The following is an 18,522-nucleotide window of genomic DNA, read 5'->3' as shown; positions in this document are numbered from 1 at the left end:
ATCAATCCCTATCAATTGGTAACGTGAGACTCTCAACTGGCCTCTATAGTGTGGGGGTTCTTCTATGTCTAAGCTTCATGTTGCTTTCAACTTTTTTCATTAATGGTATATCGATCCATCCCTTATCCACGGGATGCTTATTAGTTGCACGACACATGTCCACAAAAAAAAAAAAAAAACATTAAAAACCTACATCATATCATTTACTAAAATCCTTTAAGCATCACATATATCACATTTCTTGTATACTCAAGTTTTTCTCCTTTCTATTGATGTGAAATTTAATTACTCGCATTTGAATTTTTACATCTTTGACCGGTACTTGTGAGACTCTCTCATAAGTCTTTATTTATAAGAATCAAAAGATGAACTCACCCGATTTTTCTAACATTTATCGAAACATGGATAATCACATGCAAAATTATGATTAATTTAATTGAGTATATGGTTAGTTTTTATCATGTTGAGAATTGAAAATTTTGATTATATATATAGTTGAACTAGCTAGAATTTTGATCATGAATTAAATTAATTATCTACTGAACTGAATTAACCATATTTTTTCTATATTTTTTAATGTGATTGATCAAATGTTGCATGTGTACGTTAAAAAAAATAGATGTCTAAATATCTTTAGGCTCAATTGTATAAAAAATGTCAACAATACAATGTTTAACACACATCATTCAATTATGAATTTTCTAATTTTTTTCTATTTGGTATTAAACATTTTTTATTTGAGTTTATAATCAAGCAAATATTTCTTTAGGAGAGATTAAATAAATAATGTTACTTTAGAGAGAATTACTTGATTGGCCACTACTCTAAATAATAATTATTTGAGCATGCATAAAATTGTATATCATTTAGTATTCTTCATTATTTAATTTTTTCTCTTTAATGTATGTGTATGTAAGTTGCGACTAAATCTTATGATGATAAAAGACTTACGGATAACATTTAGGTGACATTGGTGACATTGTTTCTATCTCTCCTAATCAATCATTTTATCTCATTTAAATAATTTATTTTAATCATTCATATATCATTCTCTCCCATCTAAAATACACTAATATTAACAATGTCACCAAAAAAACTAGGTCACCCAAATGAAATCCAAAACTTACCTACTTTATATACACTATTTGGCATAGGTTTTGCATGGTTGTTATCCCTATTTCCTATTTTCTTTTATAAAAAATACCATTTACAATAGCAGTCGCACTCTACCACCATGATAAATTCTGTCCATACAATCAAATTTTATTTGCCACAATTTTACCACTCAAGCAAAGAACAGTAACTTTAACTATCAATTCTGAATGTATAGATTATTATAGATTATAAACTGAAAGGGGGTTAATGTTAAAGAAAAATAAGAAGTGTCCAAAGAATTTTATTGAGACAAATGCTTCACTACAGAACAAGTAATTTTATTGAAATCATCTCACATTCTTTTACAACCGTATATTGTGTACATATCAGTTGACACAACATAGATTCATACATATGACACCAAGCTGGAAACATTCTCCAAACCACTCACTCAAAGCAAACTGGAAGATTAACTTAATACTAATACACATAAATAAGCCAAAAGCATAATTAATTATAAGACAAAGCTAAGCAGAATGAATATCTCCATAATATGCTTGTGTGCTTATTATATAATTATATTATACACATATGTTCAGCCAAAGAAATGGTGTTTCTTCTTTCCATGAGCTTCTTCTTCTTCCTCCTTTGTTTCCTTTTTCTCATGATGCTCATGGAAGGCGAACCCGCCAGATCCCACTGCAGCTACTGCTGCAACTTCTTCTTCTATCTTGTGCCTGTGAGCGTTCTCTGGGTCTTTCTCCGACTTGTGTTTCTCATACTATATCAAACAAATTTAAAAAAAAAAAAAAAAAAAAATCACAAAATCAATTACTTTCAAATTTTCAATTTTGGTTTCAAAAGATGAATACTGAACACTCTATGTCTATTTATAGTGTAACATACAACATTATTTGTCCCACCAACATCCAAGCAAATCTCAACGGTCCAATCAAGATCGAAATTTTACATTTTTATTTTTTATTTTGGATTTAATTCACAATAATTAAATGTAAATTGTCCGGTCTTATGATATGATCTCACCGTCCATATTTGTTAAGAGGCTTTTTTTTTTTTGTTTACTATATTTGTTAGAGGCTTAGAGCATCATACCCGACTCTACAAAAACATGTAAATAAAACATGCAAGAACTAAAACAATTAATTACAAAGTTTGGCTAATTTTGTGTAATCTCCAACAACAAACTGTTTGATGTAATTTTCCGATTATGCAAATCGTAGGGCCACATAACACAATGCAATGTTTAAATAGTATTATCCAGATTCAAATTTACTAATGATTCTCTCTAACATCGTGGAGCAGCTCAAGAGTATGTCCACTTATCAATGAATATGAGTTATGCTAAACAAGATTAGGTTATGCAACTGTGTTAAATTGGATATTCTGCAACAAGATTTTAGTCATTCAATCATGCATGTGTCTCTATTAAAGAAAAAATGTCAAAAATTAAGTAAGGAAAATTAAAAATAAAATTGTAAAATGGTTTTCCTAAGTACAGAACTCTCAAAAAGTAGAGTAGTTATATAATTCACTAGATGTTGGTTTAGTGGTACTAGAATTTTGATCTTGTAACAACAAATGACTTCGTACAAATCTCTTTAGTTAATAATAATTTCTCTTTCACATTTTTTTAAAATAGAAATATTCAAATATTATTAATTTATTCAAATGTTTTGTAGGGCGAAATTAAATAGAATTTTTTTAACAATCAGAGAAAATTTATTGATTAAAACAAAATAAAAAAGAACAAAAGAAAAGAAACAAATAACAAAAATATGGGAGAGATTAAATAGCAATTAGGAGTAATAGTGATTAAAAAAAATTACCAAAGCAAAACCACCGGCAGCTGCAGCACCTAACTCACCAAGATGCTCATGTTTGCTGTGGCGTTTCTCCTCCTTCTCATAATCAACGTCTTCACGACGATCATCACCATAACCACCACCGGTAGTGGTTTTGGTGTCAGAGTCACCATATCCACCACCGTAGCCGCCTCCAGTGGTTGTTTTAGTGTCAGAGTCACCATAACCACCACCGTAGCCGCCACCAGTGGTTGTTTTAGTGTCGGAGTCACCATAACCACCACCATATCCGCCACCGGTGGTTGTTTTGGTGTCAGAGTCACCATAACCACCACCGTAGCCGCCACCGGTGGTTGTTTTAGCACCACCACTACCATAGCCGCCAGATGTTTCATTATTAGAGTAATTATCGGTGTTCTTATTGTAACCAGTTTCATAGTCACCACCAGAATTGTCATTACCATATGATGTTTTTTTGTTATAGTCATCATCACCTGTAGAGTATGATGATGTTTTGTTGTAACCACTGTCAGTGTCTATTGGCCTATTATCATCATCATCATGCTTCTTGTGGTGGAAGAGGCCACGGCTACGGTTCTCTTCTTCAGACATAGTGTGGTTTCAAAAGATAAATGGATCAAATTAATGGTGAATGAGAAGTGATTATGGAAATGGATTGATATGTTGTTTGGAAAGGATTAGTTCCCTATTTATAAAGTGATGATCATGTAATACTTGCTGGTGAAGTTCTTTATTTCTTGGTAGGCCATAATTAATGATCTTGTGGAATATAGGAAAATATTGGCCCTCCTATGCTTTAAGATATTTTTTCACTTAAAGATGCAAAATGAAATTTACTAAACTTGTTTTTGGGGTCACAATATTTGAGTTCAATCTCTTTGGTCCTCATAATAATGTCTTTTTTTGGCGGTAAGAATCCTCCTTATTTATCTAAACATGTAAAAGATATACATTTCATCATATAAAACAACTCGTCAAAACAAAAATCATAGAAAAAAAAATACACATTTCAAAATCTTGTGACATGATTAGACTTTTTATATATAAACCTATACTAATAAAACTCTCTATTAAAGGTTGAAACAAAAACAAAAAACTTTATCTATTTTGAAAAATAGATAGAGTTTCTCGATATTGTCTTTTTCGTTATTTTTTTAAGGTTGCTTGTGCTTGAAGCTTGTACAATTTTTCTTGTGAATTAAAGGACATGTTATTTTTCCTTGAATGTAATGTAAAGTAGAGAAAGTTATAGACTCAATGAATACTTGCAAAAATACTTTTACATATTGTATATCCACAAACTAGATTTCAAACTGCATTGCATTAATTGGTAATATAATTTGAACTTGCATTCTTGTTGGATATGAGCTAAAATAAATTGGACAGAAATATATTAGCTAAATTATTACCGATTTCATCAACCATGGTTAACCAAGAATGTCTAAGAAGCACAAGGACAAGTACGAGTTTGTATATACTCTTTTTTGAAAGAGTTTGTATATACTCTGTCTCTTTTTTTATACTAAAAATATATTTATCTTTATGAAACGGTATAAAAAAAATACACAATTAAATTGTGGCGAAAAGGTGCAACTATTTTTTTTTTTTGTAATGATTAATAATTTTAACAATTTCTTGTGTCAAAAAAAAAATTAACCGTCCAATTTCAACTAGATCCATGTGCTCGACATTATCACTTCCATTAGCTTTTTTTTTTTTTTTTTTTATAACAAAATTACCACTTTCTTATTCAACATTTCATGAGATCATAACTTAGTGGTAGAAGTTTAACCATTGTAATTTCAAGAGGTGTAATTCGAACTCTCTTGAAAATACTCTAAAATGTTTATTGGTGTCATTTTTTTTCTTAAATTTTTAATTCTCTATTATTATTATTAGTTTTTTTTTAGAAAATTCTCCATTATTATTATAGTGTCATTTTAATTAATAATATTTTTTCCTTTTTCAATTATTTTCAAATTATGTATTTTAAATTAACACATGGATAGTACTTGTTTAATTTTGAAAACCATAGTACTAAATTTTAGAAAAAGAAAATTGCGGGTTTAGACTCAAACAAACACCTTGTCGAAAAAAATAAATCAAACAAACACTAAAATAAAGGAGTAGAAATATAACATTATAAACTCTTATCAAGACTGGCATGTTCAGATATTCAAATTAGAAAACCTTATTCCACCTTCTCTTATAGCAATAACAGAAAGAAAAAAAAAATTAAAGTATATAAAAAAGTGAAATTAGAGACTGGAAATTATAGCTCAAAATTATGAAGTTCTTATACTTTTTTTTTTTACAAAAGTTCTTATACTTATGTGGTTAAGAATTAAAGATGTTAAAATTGAAAACTAATTTTTCTTGAGTATGATTTAGTGGTGGTTGTATCTCTGGTTGAAAAGGGATGTCCTTCCTTGTGCATTTATCATCAACCTCACCGGTTGCCTTAAGGTGCGAGATTGGGAGGTGTTTATAGCTTATGTTGACAGGAAAACCGTGTGGTAAATTGGCTTGCAGATTATGTTTTTCATCTATGTATAAATATTATATTTCTTGGTCATCCACTCGTCTTTTTTTTTTGTCAAGTAACTTAGAGCTCACATATTTTAAATGCAGAAAAGTGAGGTGTTTAAGATTCGAACTCAATTTTAAGCTCACAAGGACTCCACTAATCTTTTATCAAGTAACCTAGGACTCACATATTTTAAATGCATAAAAGTGAGGTGTCTGAAATTCGAACTCAATCTTGAGCTCACAGGGACTCCATTCATCCTTCTTTAAATTGCGTTGATCTTTATCGCATGATGTTGTTAATATTTATTTAGTTTTTATAAATTGCGTTGATCTTTAAATTGTTGTTAATATTTTAGTTATAATGTTCATTTGTAATTTGACCTAGATGTCACCCTTTTATTAAAACAAAATACTTATTTTATCTTTAATTTTCATTTGATAATTTAATATTTTTGCAAAAGCGTGTGCCACATTTTTGTCAACAAAACAAGTGTGTACCACACACTAATGACATTATCTATTTCACCTCCACTACTTATGGCCTTCTTGACCCACCCTATTCTTTTTTTCTTTATTTATTTTTGGGTACACCCTACTCTCACTTAAAGTTACACGTTTGAAAGTATGGGTATTTTGGTTATTTTAATTTTCTCATTTTTATAGGTATTTTACTGTTTTATGCTATTAATCTAATTGTTGAGAGTTTGTTTTCAAAATCATCATTTCAATTATAACGAATAATTAATTTGTGTGAGATTTCATACAATCTACTGATTTGAATAAATAACTTCTTTTTATTCAAAATAAAAATAAATATGTACATGCATGTATAATTTATACGAAGAATGATTTTAGTTTTCAGCAACAAAAAAAGGTACATATGACCAACATAGTGTTGGAGAGTTGACAACATGACTCTTTCTTTTAGAAAAAAGAACTTGGGTTTGATTGAAGGAGTTATCTATTCAAAAGGTAGTTAATCGTAGAAAACAAAATCACATGCATGATTGTCAATTCGAAAATTAACCTCATAACAAGTTCAAAAGAAGTAGATCTTTGAAAATACTTTGTTAAGGGTCAAATATCTTGATTGTAAAAAAAAAAATTATATACATATAGACCTTACTCGGTTAAATGATTATTTTTCCTATATCATTTTAGTTTTGCATTAACTACTATTGACGACTAATAAGAATGGACAGCCTTTCAAAAGAAAAAATGGTAAGTTTTTTGTCCCTAAAGACCGAAGCTTTAGAGGTGAATGATAGATGCATATAAAGTCTATTAGAATAGACCCACAAATTCTTCCGTTGGTTGGTTACATGTCGAGTATCCACTGCATTATTTTACTTATATTAATGTTTCTACAAAAAAAAAAAAAAAAAACTACAAAATCTATTGCAATATAGTATATGTTATTACTTTCTATTGTATATCTTCATTATCATCCTTCAAATAAAGGTACTCTAATTTCATTATTACCATATGCATAGGTTCCATAAGTTTTGGCTATGGGGAATTGCTTCAAATTTACAAGATATTTCTTTTTTGGATCTTATAACAGACATATTGTTCAAACGTTCCAATGTAAAACGAGCATTAACAATCTTCTATCTATGTTAGTTATGTTATTAAGGGTTGCTTTCATGCATTAAAATGCTCACATATTAGACGTGAGACTAGCTAAATTACACATTATTTAGTTATAGAAAATGTTAACAAGTGTCCCGGACACTTGTTAATGGTCTTAAATAGTAACTTTTTATAAAAATATGTGTATTTAATGTATTGAAAATTGAAATATTTGACTTTTTTAAAGAATAATTTCCTAATTTAAAATACTTAAAAAGTGTCCGGGACACTGATTAACAAAACTCTTCAATTATATACGTTCTTTAGTCTTTATAAGTTAGATTGCATGTGAATTGAAAAGAGACTTCTAAAGCTTCAACCTTTGATTTATTGTATGTCTTTTGTTATTGAAATTACCTTTAACGTAATTTATTTTTTTAACATTTTGATTCTATAAAAAAAAAAAAATTGACAAAATTCTATAAAATTAATATTTTATTTTGATTCTTAATTTATTGTGTGTGTATGTTAGCTCAAGCATGTCTGATATTCTAGAGTTGAGGAATCAAAATTAAGGATGTAACATCTGAATGAAATTCTCGTGCATAATCACATGTACCAGTAGTAATAGTAATGTCAATGGAGATTTCTTTTTGAAAGAGTTATGAAAACAAATTTGAAATAAAAAAGGAAGCGGATAATATGGACGGTGATTGGTAGTTGGGTCCCATTTAAATGGCAGTTGCTAATTGATCCGTTTGTAAGTGTCGGCACCGAAGAATATTCCATTCAAGTGAACAACAACAGAAGTGATATTTGAGAAATTATTTGGATAATTTGATGATAATTTATTTTTTCTCTATTTTTATTGATTCAAAACAAAAGAGAGACAATAAGAACGTAATGTAAGTATGCAAGATTTGTTACAATGTAATTGTATAAATATAATTTTTTGAAAAATAATTATTTTCTTAATTTTATTTTAATAGTTGTTTTAGAGTTGTGCGTAATTCACAAGTAGATGATTAGTTAAGTTGATTTTAATAATAAAATTCGTACTTCTCCGTATTTTAAACTCACTTTGGAAAAAATGTTTCCTATCATATATATATTTTACCATTTAATTATTACTCTTACATCTTTCTATTTTTTTAATTTTTTTTTCTATATCATTAATTAGGGTTAATTATCTTTTTTTTTTTGTTACAAGGGATAATTATCTAAAATCACATATAATTTATCTTTCTAATATAATATTAATTATATTTTTTAATATATGTAAAAATATCAAAACGTCTTATAATAAAATATAGAGGAAGTACTGACCAAAAAAAAAATATAGAGAAAGTAACTAACTGACTATGAAGGTTAGAGTTGAAAATGGAGGGATATACTTAACAGAAAGAAGCTTATGTGTGGGTTGAAATTTAATTTTTTTAAAGTCAATAAAATGTAAAGTAAAAGTTAAAAGGATTGAAAACAAAGTATATGCTTCTTCTTCTTTAGTTTGTCGGTAAATGATAATATTTATTTATATTTTGAAGTGAATTGTTCAATTTTGAAATGATATTTGTAAAAAAAAATTAAGAGAATATTGTATTCTCTTTTTTTTTTTTTGTGATAAACACATCGGAAAAACGAGAAAGTGAAAAAGAGTAAGAACATAATGAAAATACGAAATAATTTTTTTTCTTCAAAATAATTATTCAGACTAGCGTTTAGACAAGTACTCCTTACCCGATTGTCCACTTTTTTTATTGAGTTGATGCGTATAAATAATAAACAATACTAATTTTTATGAAATTTTGATTAATTTTTTTTTTTGTTAAGTAGCGTAGTGGCTAGAACTTACACATTATAATGTAGAGAAGTGGGGTGTCCGGAGTTCGAACCCCTGCCCTTGCATATAACATGTAATATCCCCACCAACTGAGCTAAGTTAACGGGAGATGATTAAAATTACTTTGATTTTGATTAAAATTAGATTATAGATATTTTGTATTTTTATAACATAACAAATTATACTTATTTTTTCAATGATACAAACAATATAAAAAAAATATAATATAAATTTTTATCTTTTTGAATGAAACTAAAAAAAATATTATTATCATCAAATTTGTTTAAAGTTATAATGAGAAGTGAAAAAATCAGCTCAAAACCATATATTTTCTTTATATAGTATTTCATCCGGTTCTATTTATAAAAGAAAGTTTGATCGACAAAAATTAATGTATCTGAGTCGAGTTTTAAACTATATACATCAACATTTGTTGACTTATTTTGTTCTCATATAAATAAAACAGGGAGTATAAATATATGATTTGCGAGTGCAATTTCCCCGCTTTTTTGAGTTGTCTGAAAACAAAGGTGCAACAGTGAAGGAGATAGTTGAGAGAGGGTGGGATGTTGGCAGTGGTGCCAGGGTGTGGAGAAGGCGTCTTTTAGCCTGGGAAGAGGAGTCAGTGTCGGAGTGTTTGTCCTTGTTGTGTGATATTGTTTTGCAGGTATCTACTCTTGACAGATGGTGGTGGGTGTTTGATCCTATTGGCGGGTACTCTGTCAAAGGGACATATAAGTACCTTACGCTTCCTACTACACATGTGGAGACCGGTCTTTATGATGCAGCTTGGCTAAAACAAGTTTCGTTAAAGGTTTCTGTGTTCGTTTGGCGTCTTCTCTGCAACAGGCTCCCGACTAAAGATAACCTCCTTCGCAGGAGAGCTCTTCACCATGATGACATTTTTTGCGTGGGAGGGTGTGGCTGTCCTGAGACATCACATCATCTCTTCTTTCGTTGTGATACTTTTGGCCGCTTGTGGCTTCATGTCTACCAGTGGCTCGACATTTTGTTCATACCTCTAGATATGGTTCGTGACAACCTCCATCGGTTTGGTAATTTAGCGGGAGCACCGCGTTCTACTCACACATTTCTTCAGGTTATTTGGCATGCTTGTGTTTGGCTCATTTGGAAGGAAACAAATAGCAGGATTTTTAATCACAAAACCAAGGAAGTTGGTCTTTTGTTGGATAGTGTTAAGTTAACATCTTTTTTATGGTTGAAAGCTAACAAGCTTACTTCCGCTTTCAGTTACACTGACCGGTGGCGGGACCCTCTTCTATGTATGGGTGCTAGAGATTAGCTTTCCTCACATATGTTTCTTTTGTTGTGCTTTCCATTGACATTAGACACTTAACTTTGTAACTTTATCGAGAAGTTCTCTTTATACACCTTGTGCAAGATGAATCTATCTTGTGTTTAATATAATCTCATTTTAATTTCTTAAAAAAATAATAATTTGTGTGTTTATTTTAGAGTATTTGAAACTGTGAGTTATGGATATTTATGTTGATTGTGAGAGTTGAATTAATAGATAGATAGGGTGTTTGGGTTGGCAAGATGTAGATATGGCTGTAATGGAACCACGTCGTGACGCCACGTATATGAATTGACCAATCACAGTAAACTGGTAGCACTATCAGTAAACTGTTAGTTTGTTCCGTTAATGTGGATTGATGGTGTAAGTTCAGCGTAAGACAATGCTCCTGCAACGCGTTACTTGCGTATTGCGTTAATATTGAAACTACATTGAATTCTATTGGATACAATTCTTTGCCTATACCTATAGACATTGAAGTGTTTGTTTTACATTCAACACTAATGTGACCTGAGTAATGTGTTGGCACTTCTACAAATTATTAAGGATTTGAGAGTTAACTCTCACTTTTTTTTCCCTCTCTTATGAGTGAAACAACTATTGCATTCAATTTCGTCACACAAATAAAAAATATATATAACTATTGCATTCAACCAAAGTAAAAAATAAGCAGGTCTTGAATTTAAGAGAATTTGGGTTCGAGCTCCGCTAATGCCTTTGGAGGGAGGTAAATGTAATTACTTTTGTAAGTGTTCTTTAAATTCGAAGGTCTTCCCTGCCTTGAACTGGGGTACCATCCCCTCGCCTTAAAAAAAATTTAACAAAAAAAAAAAAGTAAAAAATAAGCAAATAATCTTACTCATGTGTTAGTAAATTCCGGTTAAGGTTGAATTGTTTGAGTTAATCAAAATTTATATGATATTTGTATGCTTTATGTACCTTCTGATCTAAAATCTAAATTATCAAATCTACTTTCCTCATGGGACAAAAAAAAATAAAACTAAAGTTATAAAGAGTATGTTTTCACATAACGTTAAAAGAGAGAAAATTAATGTGGACGCAAAAGCAACCATATACACCTCATGGTTGATGGATTCCACTTGGATGATTTTAGGATGGAAAAATCACTATAATTTTAATGTAATTTTTTATGTTTTATGAAAAAGAAAGATGGAGATGAAAATTAAATAATAACTAAAATGAGAGAGTACTCTACTATAAGAGAGATATACACAAAGTCACAGTGATCTTCTGTCCTAAAATCATTGAAATGGGATCCATGATTCAATCCCATCTTGGTGGATATGATCCTACTAGATGAGATCTCCTATAAGATTACCTTCAGGCCAATGCTCTATGTGTGATTAATGATGATTGATACACTGTTTGCGGTATATGTCATTATTATGCATAGTCATGGAGCTCATAACGACCTTAGGCCCCTCAGTTGTCTTATGGCTCCTCTAATACCCCACAGTTTTTGTACACATTAAGAAATTATATTTATTATCACTTAACCTTATTCAAATAAATTTAGTATGTTCTTCAAAACAAAATTAAGATACCAGTTATAAACTTATAATTTATTTCAAATTTCTTTAAAGGCTTGATTAGATTTTAGGTCCTTATGTTTATTTGAGAAAACTTTAATTATACTGTAATTTGTTAATAGACCAGTTAAAAATGAATGGTGAATTTCATAAGGACAACTCAAATTGTAAAAGTTGCAAGAATATTTAATACATTGAGACGTGAGTTTAAATGTGTTGTTTCCCATATATATCTCAACACATGATATGTATGAGTTTCACTAATATTGAGCTAAAAAAAGTTGCTGAAAAGGACCTAAATTGAGCTATTTACCATAAAAACAAGGAAAAATTAAAGTTAAGACCTTAGAGTCTTTTTAGTTTTGTTTGTGTTTAGTTTAATTCTAATTGTAATAGCTTTGTTAAGTGGAGTAAGTCCAATATGGGGAATAGCTAGGTGAGTCTTTCTTTAAATACACTTTTTTTTAAGAGGAATACACTTATAGGAGTGTTTGCTTATAAAGAAAAAAACTACTAATAAGTAGAAGTGTTTGCTTAAATACAAATTATAGTGTATTAAACAAATTAGTAGTTTTCGTCAACAAAAAAAAAAAATGTAGCTGTAAAATTCTCACTCGTAAAAAATGTAACAGTCTGAGTAAAGTGTGACATAAAGGCACTAATAGGTTGGTTGCTTTTTACAGAGAATATTAAATGCTTTTAATAGCAAAAACTTTACAAAATGTTGAACTTATTGCTAAGTTGTTATACTTTTCAATTTTACTTATTTTCATTTCTCCATTTTTGTTGGAAGGCAAATACAACTTGAATTGTACAAGTTTTGCAAAACCGCCCTTAAGTTTTGCAACTGTAGCAGTTTTAGCCCCTCAAAGAAAAAAAAATAATAACACGTGGCACCTCACTTAGGGTGCGACGTAAGCGTAGATCGAGTCAAAATTGACCTTGGGGGCAAAACTGTCACAAGTGCAAAACTTAGGGGACAGTTTTGTAGTTTTTTTCTTGGGGGTCAAAATTTGAGAAAGTTAGGGAGCTAAAACTGCTATTAAACCTAAAATGAATAACAATTGAAATCCTTCATAAAAGTTATTATAATTTGCTCAAGTGTATAATATTATCACCACCATGGTCTTTGTGATGCTTAACCGTATGCCGAAAGTTATTTTACACATGTTTGTGGTTTGAAGTCTAATCTTTGCATATTATAATACATTGTCTTTATCAATTGAAGTATGCTCGTGAGGATGTTGACATTGTTTTAACTAGTCGCTTCCCGGAACTCAAAATGTAAATATCATGATATGTGATACAGTGGTTGTAAGTGCGTTTCTAATTTTACACTTGATTGTTTGACATTGGAAGGCACATGTATTCGACATTGGACTAGCACTTCCACGTGCCTCTAACCACGAAAGCAGTCAATTATTATTGACTAGTAACAGGTGCTACTTTTTTTGTTTGTTTGTTTGGAATCTGTAACAAGTGCTACTTATGTGATGACTATGATTATAGTCAGCATCTGTATATGGGTCCTAATGTGACTTGCACATTGTTGCCAGACATATGCACCTGTGATCGGGTTCAATTTATGGTTTGCAAACAAGAAACCAAATCCAACTTTCGTACAGTTGCAATTTGTTTTTAAAACCCCCAAATCAAAACTAAGTTATATATCATGTACAAGAATTTTGATATTGGTGAACTCAATACTGAAGATCTCGCAAACATGACAGAGTTTACTTGTCAATTTTTTAAAATTGCTACTGCTTTTTAAACAATCAAATTTTTTATTGGCTGGATCTTGCCAAAAATAATGGGATAACTACAGAAAAAAGTCTGAATGAAGTTGAAGCAACAATTTGATCCTCCTATCCAACCATGTATGTGATCCCAACATCCGATAGACAAACTTTTGTGTCTTCATTTAACTGAAAAAAGTAGCAATGTATTTAGAGGGCAGGGATTTTTGGAGAGATGGACAAGTCTCGTAAAGATGTCCTGAAGCAAGTATCATTTAAATAAAATGGTACTTAATCGATGGCATTACAATAACTTACCAGAGTTATTGCTTTACGTTGAGAGTGGTTTCTATGCGTTCAATTAGCTTATCTGCTGTTAACGCTCCCTCCTGAAAATCATGAAGAACAAAATTTTATCTTACTTGGGGAAGATGGTTGCTAAAATAGTAGCCAACATCCTAGTTTTCGTTTGTCTTGTCAAATACACAAAACATCAATGTACGCTCACAATGTTTGGTAAACACTAAACAGTACACACACAGATTTTTTATACATAAATAAATAACATATCAAGCACACAAGAATCTGCCTACCAATTAATTATATGCGTATTAATTTTGAAAATATATTTATATGCCAAATGACTGACGAGATTTAAGATGAATGACAATTTACAAGAATAAGAAAGGTAGTAAACAGCCAAACACCAGACTATGTCAAGCTATATTCCTTCACTTTTTTCAAATATGACGATGAAAGAAAGCATTTATAACTAAATGATACAACCATATGTTATAGACCACAGACAAAAGTATCTCTACTTAAAAACATCTTTTAGGTTCTTTACATTCTAATCAAAGCAACCTCATTTTCATTATGTTGAAGTCAACAAGCCTTAGTAGTGTCTGTAAAGGTGAACGTTCCAATATCATGTCTTAACCAAAATTAGGAACTAGATGATTCCTCTACATACAAGTCTTCTACAAAATGTTGTCAACAAGAACTAAGTTGAAACAGTTCCCAACAAGAGGCCGAAAAAATTTCTACATATTTTCTATGACGGGTTAGCAATCAAATGCAGTATCATTATGGTTTGTGACCTTGACATCGCAATTTTTCATGTATTATCGAGCTTTCCATTGAAACTAACTATCTATAAATGATACTTGACATTTCAAGAAAAGTGAAGACTAAAAAGTTCAGTAAGTTAAAAGAATATCGGAGAGCATTGCAAGTTTGTAACACTGCTAATGCAAATACAGTTTATATAGAAAACATCAAATTCGATTTAATGATTTAAATTGAATGCGATGTCATATAATTTTAAGTCGTTGTAGAAGAAGCAGAAAGAAAATATAATCAAACTTACAAAGCGATCAAAGGGTTTTCCATCCTTAAAGATGATGAAAGTTGGCAATGCCTCAATGTTGTATTTGTTGGCAATGCTAGGATACTTCTCAGTATCAATCTTAACGATTTGTATCTGATCTTGAAGCCGAGCGCTCACTTCCTCAAGTACAGGAACCATGAATTGACAAGGACCGCACCTATAAACCAGCATTGGGATACTGATTAGATGTAATTATATTATATAATTTATAAATAGTCAAGTTAAAATAGTTTAAACATGAAATATAACCAGTTAAAGCAAAAATGCTTCAAACCCAACATGATGAGAGGAGAAGACAATGGAAAACACGCGGGGAGAAAGTTACCAGGTTGCATAGAAGTCAACAAATACAGGTTTGTCGGAGTTTGCAAGCAAATCATCAAAAGAGGAAAAGGTTTGTTTCTTTGCTTGAACCTGCAGAACACAGTATCCAAAAATGCTGGTCAGTTCGCAATTAATTATTTCAGAAGCAGAAAAGTTCAACAGGTTTGAGTGCAAGCATGAATGGACATGTGTCAGCATCCTTAAAGCCGTAGTTTATCAGTTTAACAATTATCTAGAGTATCAGGAGTAGAGGCGGTGGTACTGTTATGGGATGTTGGCCTGTTGACACGATTCGGCAGCTAGACTGGGAAATTAAAATGAGTCATGTTTATCATGAAGCAGATTTTGTGCGGATGGTCTTTGCCATGATGGGGATTGGTGCAGAAAACAAGTTGACCATTTATGATGATTGCCCTGATCAAATCAGGCGATATTTCGATGTTGACGCTGCTGGAGTTCTGACTCCGCATTTAGTAAATTTGTAGTTTGTCCTTTTGGCCCTTTTGTATTCCAAAAAAATTAGCGTAAATTCTGGCAATCAAGGGGGCCACAATCCAAATATATGAAAAAATTGGATAAACAGCTAAATTGAATGTCTATTCGATCACATGAGAATTTATGACATAGAAGCAGGGATTCAATAAAGGTCTGCGACCACAATTTTGACGCGACATAATGTTTTGTTGATGTTGTCAAAACTCAAAACCATAACATGATTGCAATTGCAGTCGCATTTGACCATGATTCTCCACAGTATCAAGGATCGCAATTGTTAGTTAATGGCGTAAAAAGTACATTAAAATCTCTACACTCCACTCGTCAAACCAAACACAAAAGATTTAAAAATCCATCCCAGCCCCTCTGTTGAACCAACCAGACCCTAAAGAAAAAGATTTAGGGTGGATGGTAAACACCGAAACAAAAGCATAGTCCATGAAATAAACTCTTGCAGAGGTCATATCATATCTATAGTGTTGGAAGAGTAATATGATTCAGAAAACTTGACTTGATAATGAGCATGTTATTGTGATATTCAGCATAATGCCACAAATACGAGGGAAAGTGTAGTATCAGCAAATTAAATAATTTCAGATGCAAAGAAATGGTATTCATGTTCAATAATTTATGTAATGAAATCAACAAGTATAAAATAAGAATAGTTGGTTATTAACAGAAAGGAAAGCAGATAAATAGTTACCAGAGGAAGGAAACGAGAGCGGGAGGAAGAGGAAAGACGGCGAGTACCAATTGGAAGAAGGCGAACAGGAAATTGAAGCTGTGAAGATGATGATGATGAAGGTCCCACACGTGTGGAAGAAGAGTTCAAAGAATGAAGGATTACAGAGGAAGACGCTGCTGAGATGGAAGCGGCCATGGTAGTCAAAATGCGAACGGATTGGATAATCAGGAAAAAAGTGGTAATATTTATTTGTTTGGGAATTGACGGAGAAATTAATAAATAAACAACAAATAAACAGTCAATTTCCTCCCTGAAATTGTAGATTTCATCAATTACCTCCTGAAATTAACAAAACTTCAATTACTCCCTTGAAATTGCATAACGTTGATCAATTTACCCCCTTCGTCAAATTTTTCTGTTAATTGTTTACGGTTATGATCAAATACCCCCTGAAATTTTGCACTTATGTCCAAAATGCTCCATAAACTTGAAAATTTATATATATTTTTTTATCCTTGACTCAAAAGATATTAAAGGCAAACAAATTAACAATTATTGATCATATAAATATGTATGGAATGTATGTTTATGCAACTATTGGTCATATAAATCGTTATAGAAGGTATGTTACTCTCATGTGTTTTAAATATATACATATATATAAGACTTTTTTTTACACAAGTTGGTAATTATGTTAAAGTATGCAGTCATAAAGTACATAAGTCTTTGATAATTGTGTGTCCATATGTTAATACCTGCAGAAGGAAGAAGAAACAAGGTTTGTTGATAAATATGAAATATGAATGAAAAGGAGTAAATAGTCAATTACCCCCTGAAATTGTAAGTTTCGTCAATTACCCCCTGAAATTAACAAAACTTTAATTACCCCCCTGAAATTGCACAACGTTAATCAATTTACCCCCTACGTCAAATATTTCTGTTAGTCAACATAACGTTTTGCAAATACCCCATAAAGTTTTGCACTTATGTGAAAAATGCCCCCTAAACTTGAAAATTTATATTTTGTTTTCTTCTCCTTAAAAGTGATTGCATTATCACTGAATTGTGGAGCATATTAGCTAAGTTTTGACGATATACAACCATATATTGATAGTATTGTAGAACAAATTGGCAGTATTTGGTAAATCCTACAATAATATTCAAAATTCAAGAATATTTACAAAACAAACATAAAAGTATTTCTTTGTTCCAACATCAGATGTTATTTTTTCTTTTTCAAGTTGTCCTTAACCCCATTAGAGATCAAAAGGATGGTGGCTATCATGTTTTTTTATTCTCTTAAAAAAATATAATGAAATATACATAATATAATATTATTACCATTCCTTTGAATCGTAACGGGGGAAGAAGACCATGATTCTTTCAAGATCCTTTATAAAGTGAGAGAAGTAACAAGTTTATGTATTTTTTTCTTGAAAGTGAGAGAAGTGTGTTGATGGTGTGCACCGCTCACAATATAAAGGAAGTGAAATTTTTTGGTGTGGTTAAAATTAGCAATAGCAAAGCCATATACTTTGACATCTTGGTAATTCTTGGTTATGCCAATCATGTATTATTTATGTGCTTCATTATGTATGACATGTATTAGTTTTCCATCTAACAAGTGCGGTTGTACTTTACTATGTTGACTTTCATATCATTAGACTCTAATACATGGTTAATGTTTGATCGTTTAAAAGAACATATATGGTTGTATACCGTCAAAACTTAGCTAATATGCTCCACAATTCAGTGATAATGCAGTCACTTTTAAAGATAAGAAAAAAAAAATATAAATTTTCAAGTTCATGGGGTATTTTGCACATAAGTACAAAACTTCAGGGAGTATTTGCAAAACGTCATGTTAAATAACAGAAAAATTTGACATGGGGGGTAAATTGATCAACGTTGTGTAATTTTCAGGGGGGTAATTGAAGTTTTGTTAATTCCAGGGGGGGTAATTGACGAAACTTACAATTTCAGGGGGGTAATTGACTATTTACTCGAATGAAAAGGCTCCACATGACAAAACCATGATTTCTTTGGCATATATTCATTCATTTTCTTGTGAATAGAATTTTTATGATAATAGGTATAATATACTACTTGAAGAACTAAATGTATGATTTTTTGTAAGAAAAAAA

At 30.8% G+C, this 18,522-nt stretch overlaps 3 protein-coding genes across 3 annotated transcripts; 1 reads left to right on the top strand and 2 right to left on the bottom strand.

Annotated features, from left to right (window-relative positions):
* Positions 1-1,412: 1,412 nt before the first annotated feature.
* LOC11407015 (glycine-rich cell wall structural protein 1.8) lies at positions 1,413-3,735 on the bottom strand. The gene is made up of 2 exons (XM_003592050.3): positions 2,943-3,735; positions 1,413-1,876 (listed from the first exon to the last, which is right to left on the bottom strand). The coding sequence occupies exons 1-2, from the start codon at positions 3,528-3,530 to the stop codon at positions 1,691-1,693; spliced, it is 774 nt and encodes a 257-aa protein (XP_003592098.1). The 5' UTR covers positions 3,531-3,735; the 3' UTR covers positions 1,413-1,690.
* Positions 3,736-6,379: 2,644 nt separating this feature from the next.
* Positions 6,380-10,183, top strand: LOC112418654 (uncharacterized). The gene is made up of 2 exons (XM_024775107.1): positions 6,380-6,440; positions 9,411-10,183. The coding sequence occupies exons 1-2, from the start codon at positions 6,380-6,382 to the stop codon at positions 10,181-10,183; spliced, it is 834 nt and encodes a 277-aa protein (XP_024630875.1).
* A 3,196-nt stretch (positions 10,184-13,379) lies between these two features.
* LOC11408544 (thioredoxin Y1, chloroplastic) lies at positions 13,380-16,616 on the bottom strand. Its single transcript, XM_003592049.4, has 5 exons — positions 16,397-16,616; positions 15,200-15,288; positions 14,854-15,031; positions 13,803-13,873; positions 13,380-13,673 (listed from the first exon to the last, which is right to left on the bottom strand). The coding sequence occupies exons 1-4, from the start codon at positions 16,571-16,573 to the stop codon at positions 13,808-13,810; spliced, it is 510 nt and encodes a 169-aa protein (XP_003592097.1). The 5' UTR covers positions 16,574-16,616; the 3' UTR covers positions 13,380-13,673; positions 13,803-13,807.
* Between the last annotated feature and the right edge of the window lie 1,906 nt (positions 16,617-18,522).

The sequence above is a fragment of the Medicago truncatula genome, chromosome 1, assembly GCF_003473485.1.
Source record: "Medicago truncatula cultivar Jemalong A17 chromosome 1, MtrunA17r5.0-ANR, whole genome shotgun sequence".
NCBI classification, from domain to species: domain Eukaryota; kingdom Viridiplantae; phylum Streptophyta; class Magnoliopsida; order Fabales; family Fabaceae; genus Medicago; species Medicago truncatula.
Note: the sequence above shows the minus strand (reverse complement) of the source record. Positions and strands in the feature narration are given on the sequence as shown.

Coding starts and splice junctions, on each gene's coding strand:
- LOC11407015 (XM_003592050.3), bottom strand. CDS start 3,530: ATGTCTGAAGAAGAGAACCGTAGCCGTGGCCTCTTCCACCACAAGAAG. Junction 1,877..2,942: donor CTGCCGGTGGTTTTGCTTTG/GTAATTTTTTTT, acceptor TGTTTGATATAG/TATGAGAAACACAAGTCGGA.
- LOC112418654 (XM_024775107.1), top strand. CDS start 6,380: ATGACTCTTTCTTTTAGAAAAAAGAACTTGGGTTTGATTGAAGGAGTT. Junction 6,441..9,410: donor AGGAGTTATCTATTCAAAAG/GTAGTTAATCGT, acceptor CTGAAAACAAAG/GTGCAACAGTGAAGGAGATA.
- LOC11408544 (XM_003592049.4), bottom strand. CDS start 16,573: ATGGCCGCTTCCATCTCAGCAGCGTCTTCCTCTGTAATCCTTCATTCT. Junction 15,289..16,396: donor GCTCTCGTTTCCTTCCTCTG/GTAACTATTTAT, acceptor TGTGTTCTGCAG/GTTCAAGCAAAGAAACAAAC. Junction 15,032..15,199: donor GTTGACTTCTATGCAACCTG/GTAACTTTCTCC, acceptor GCTGGTTTATAG/GTGCGGTCCTTGTCAATTCA.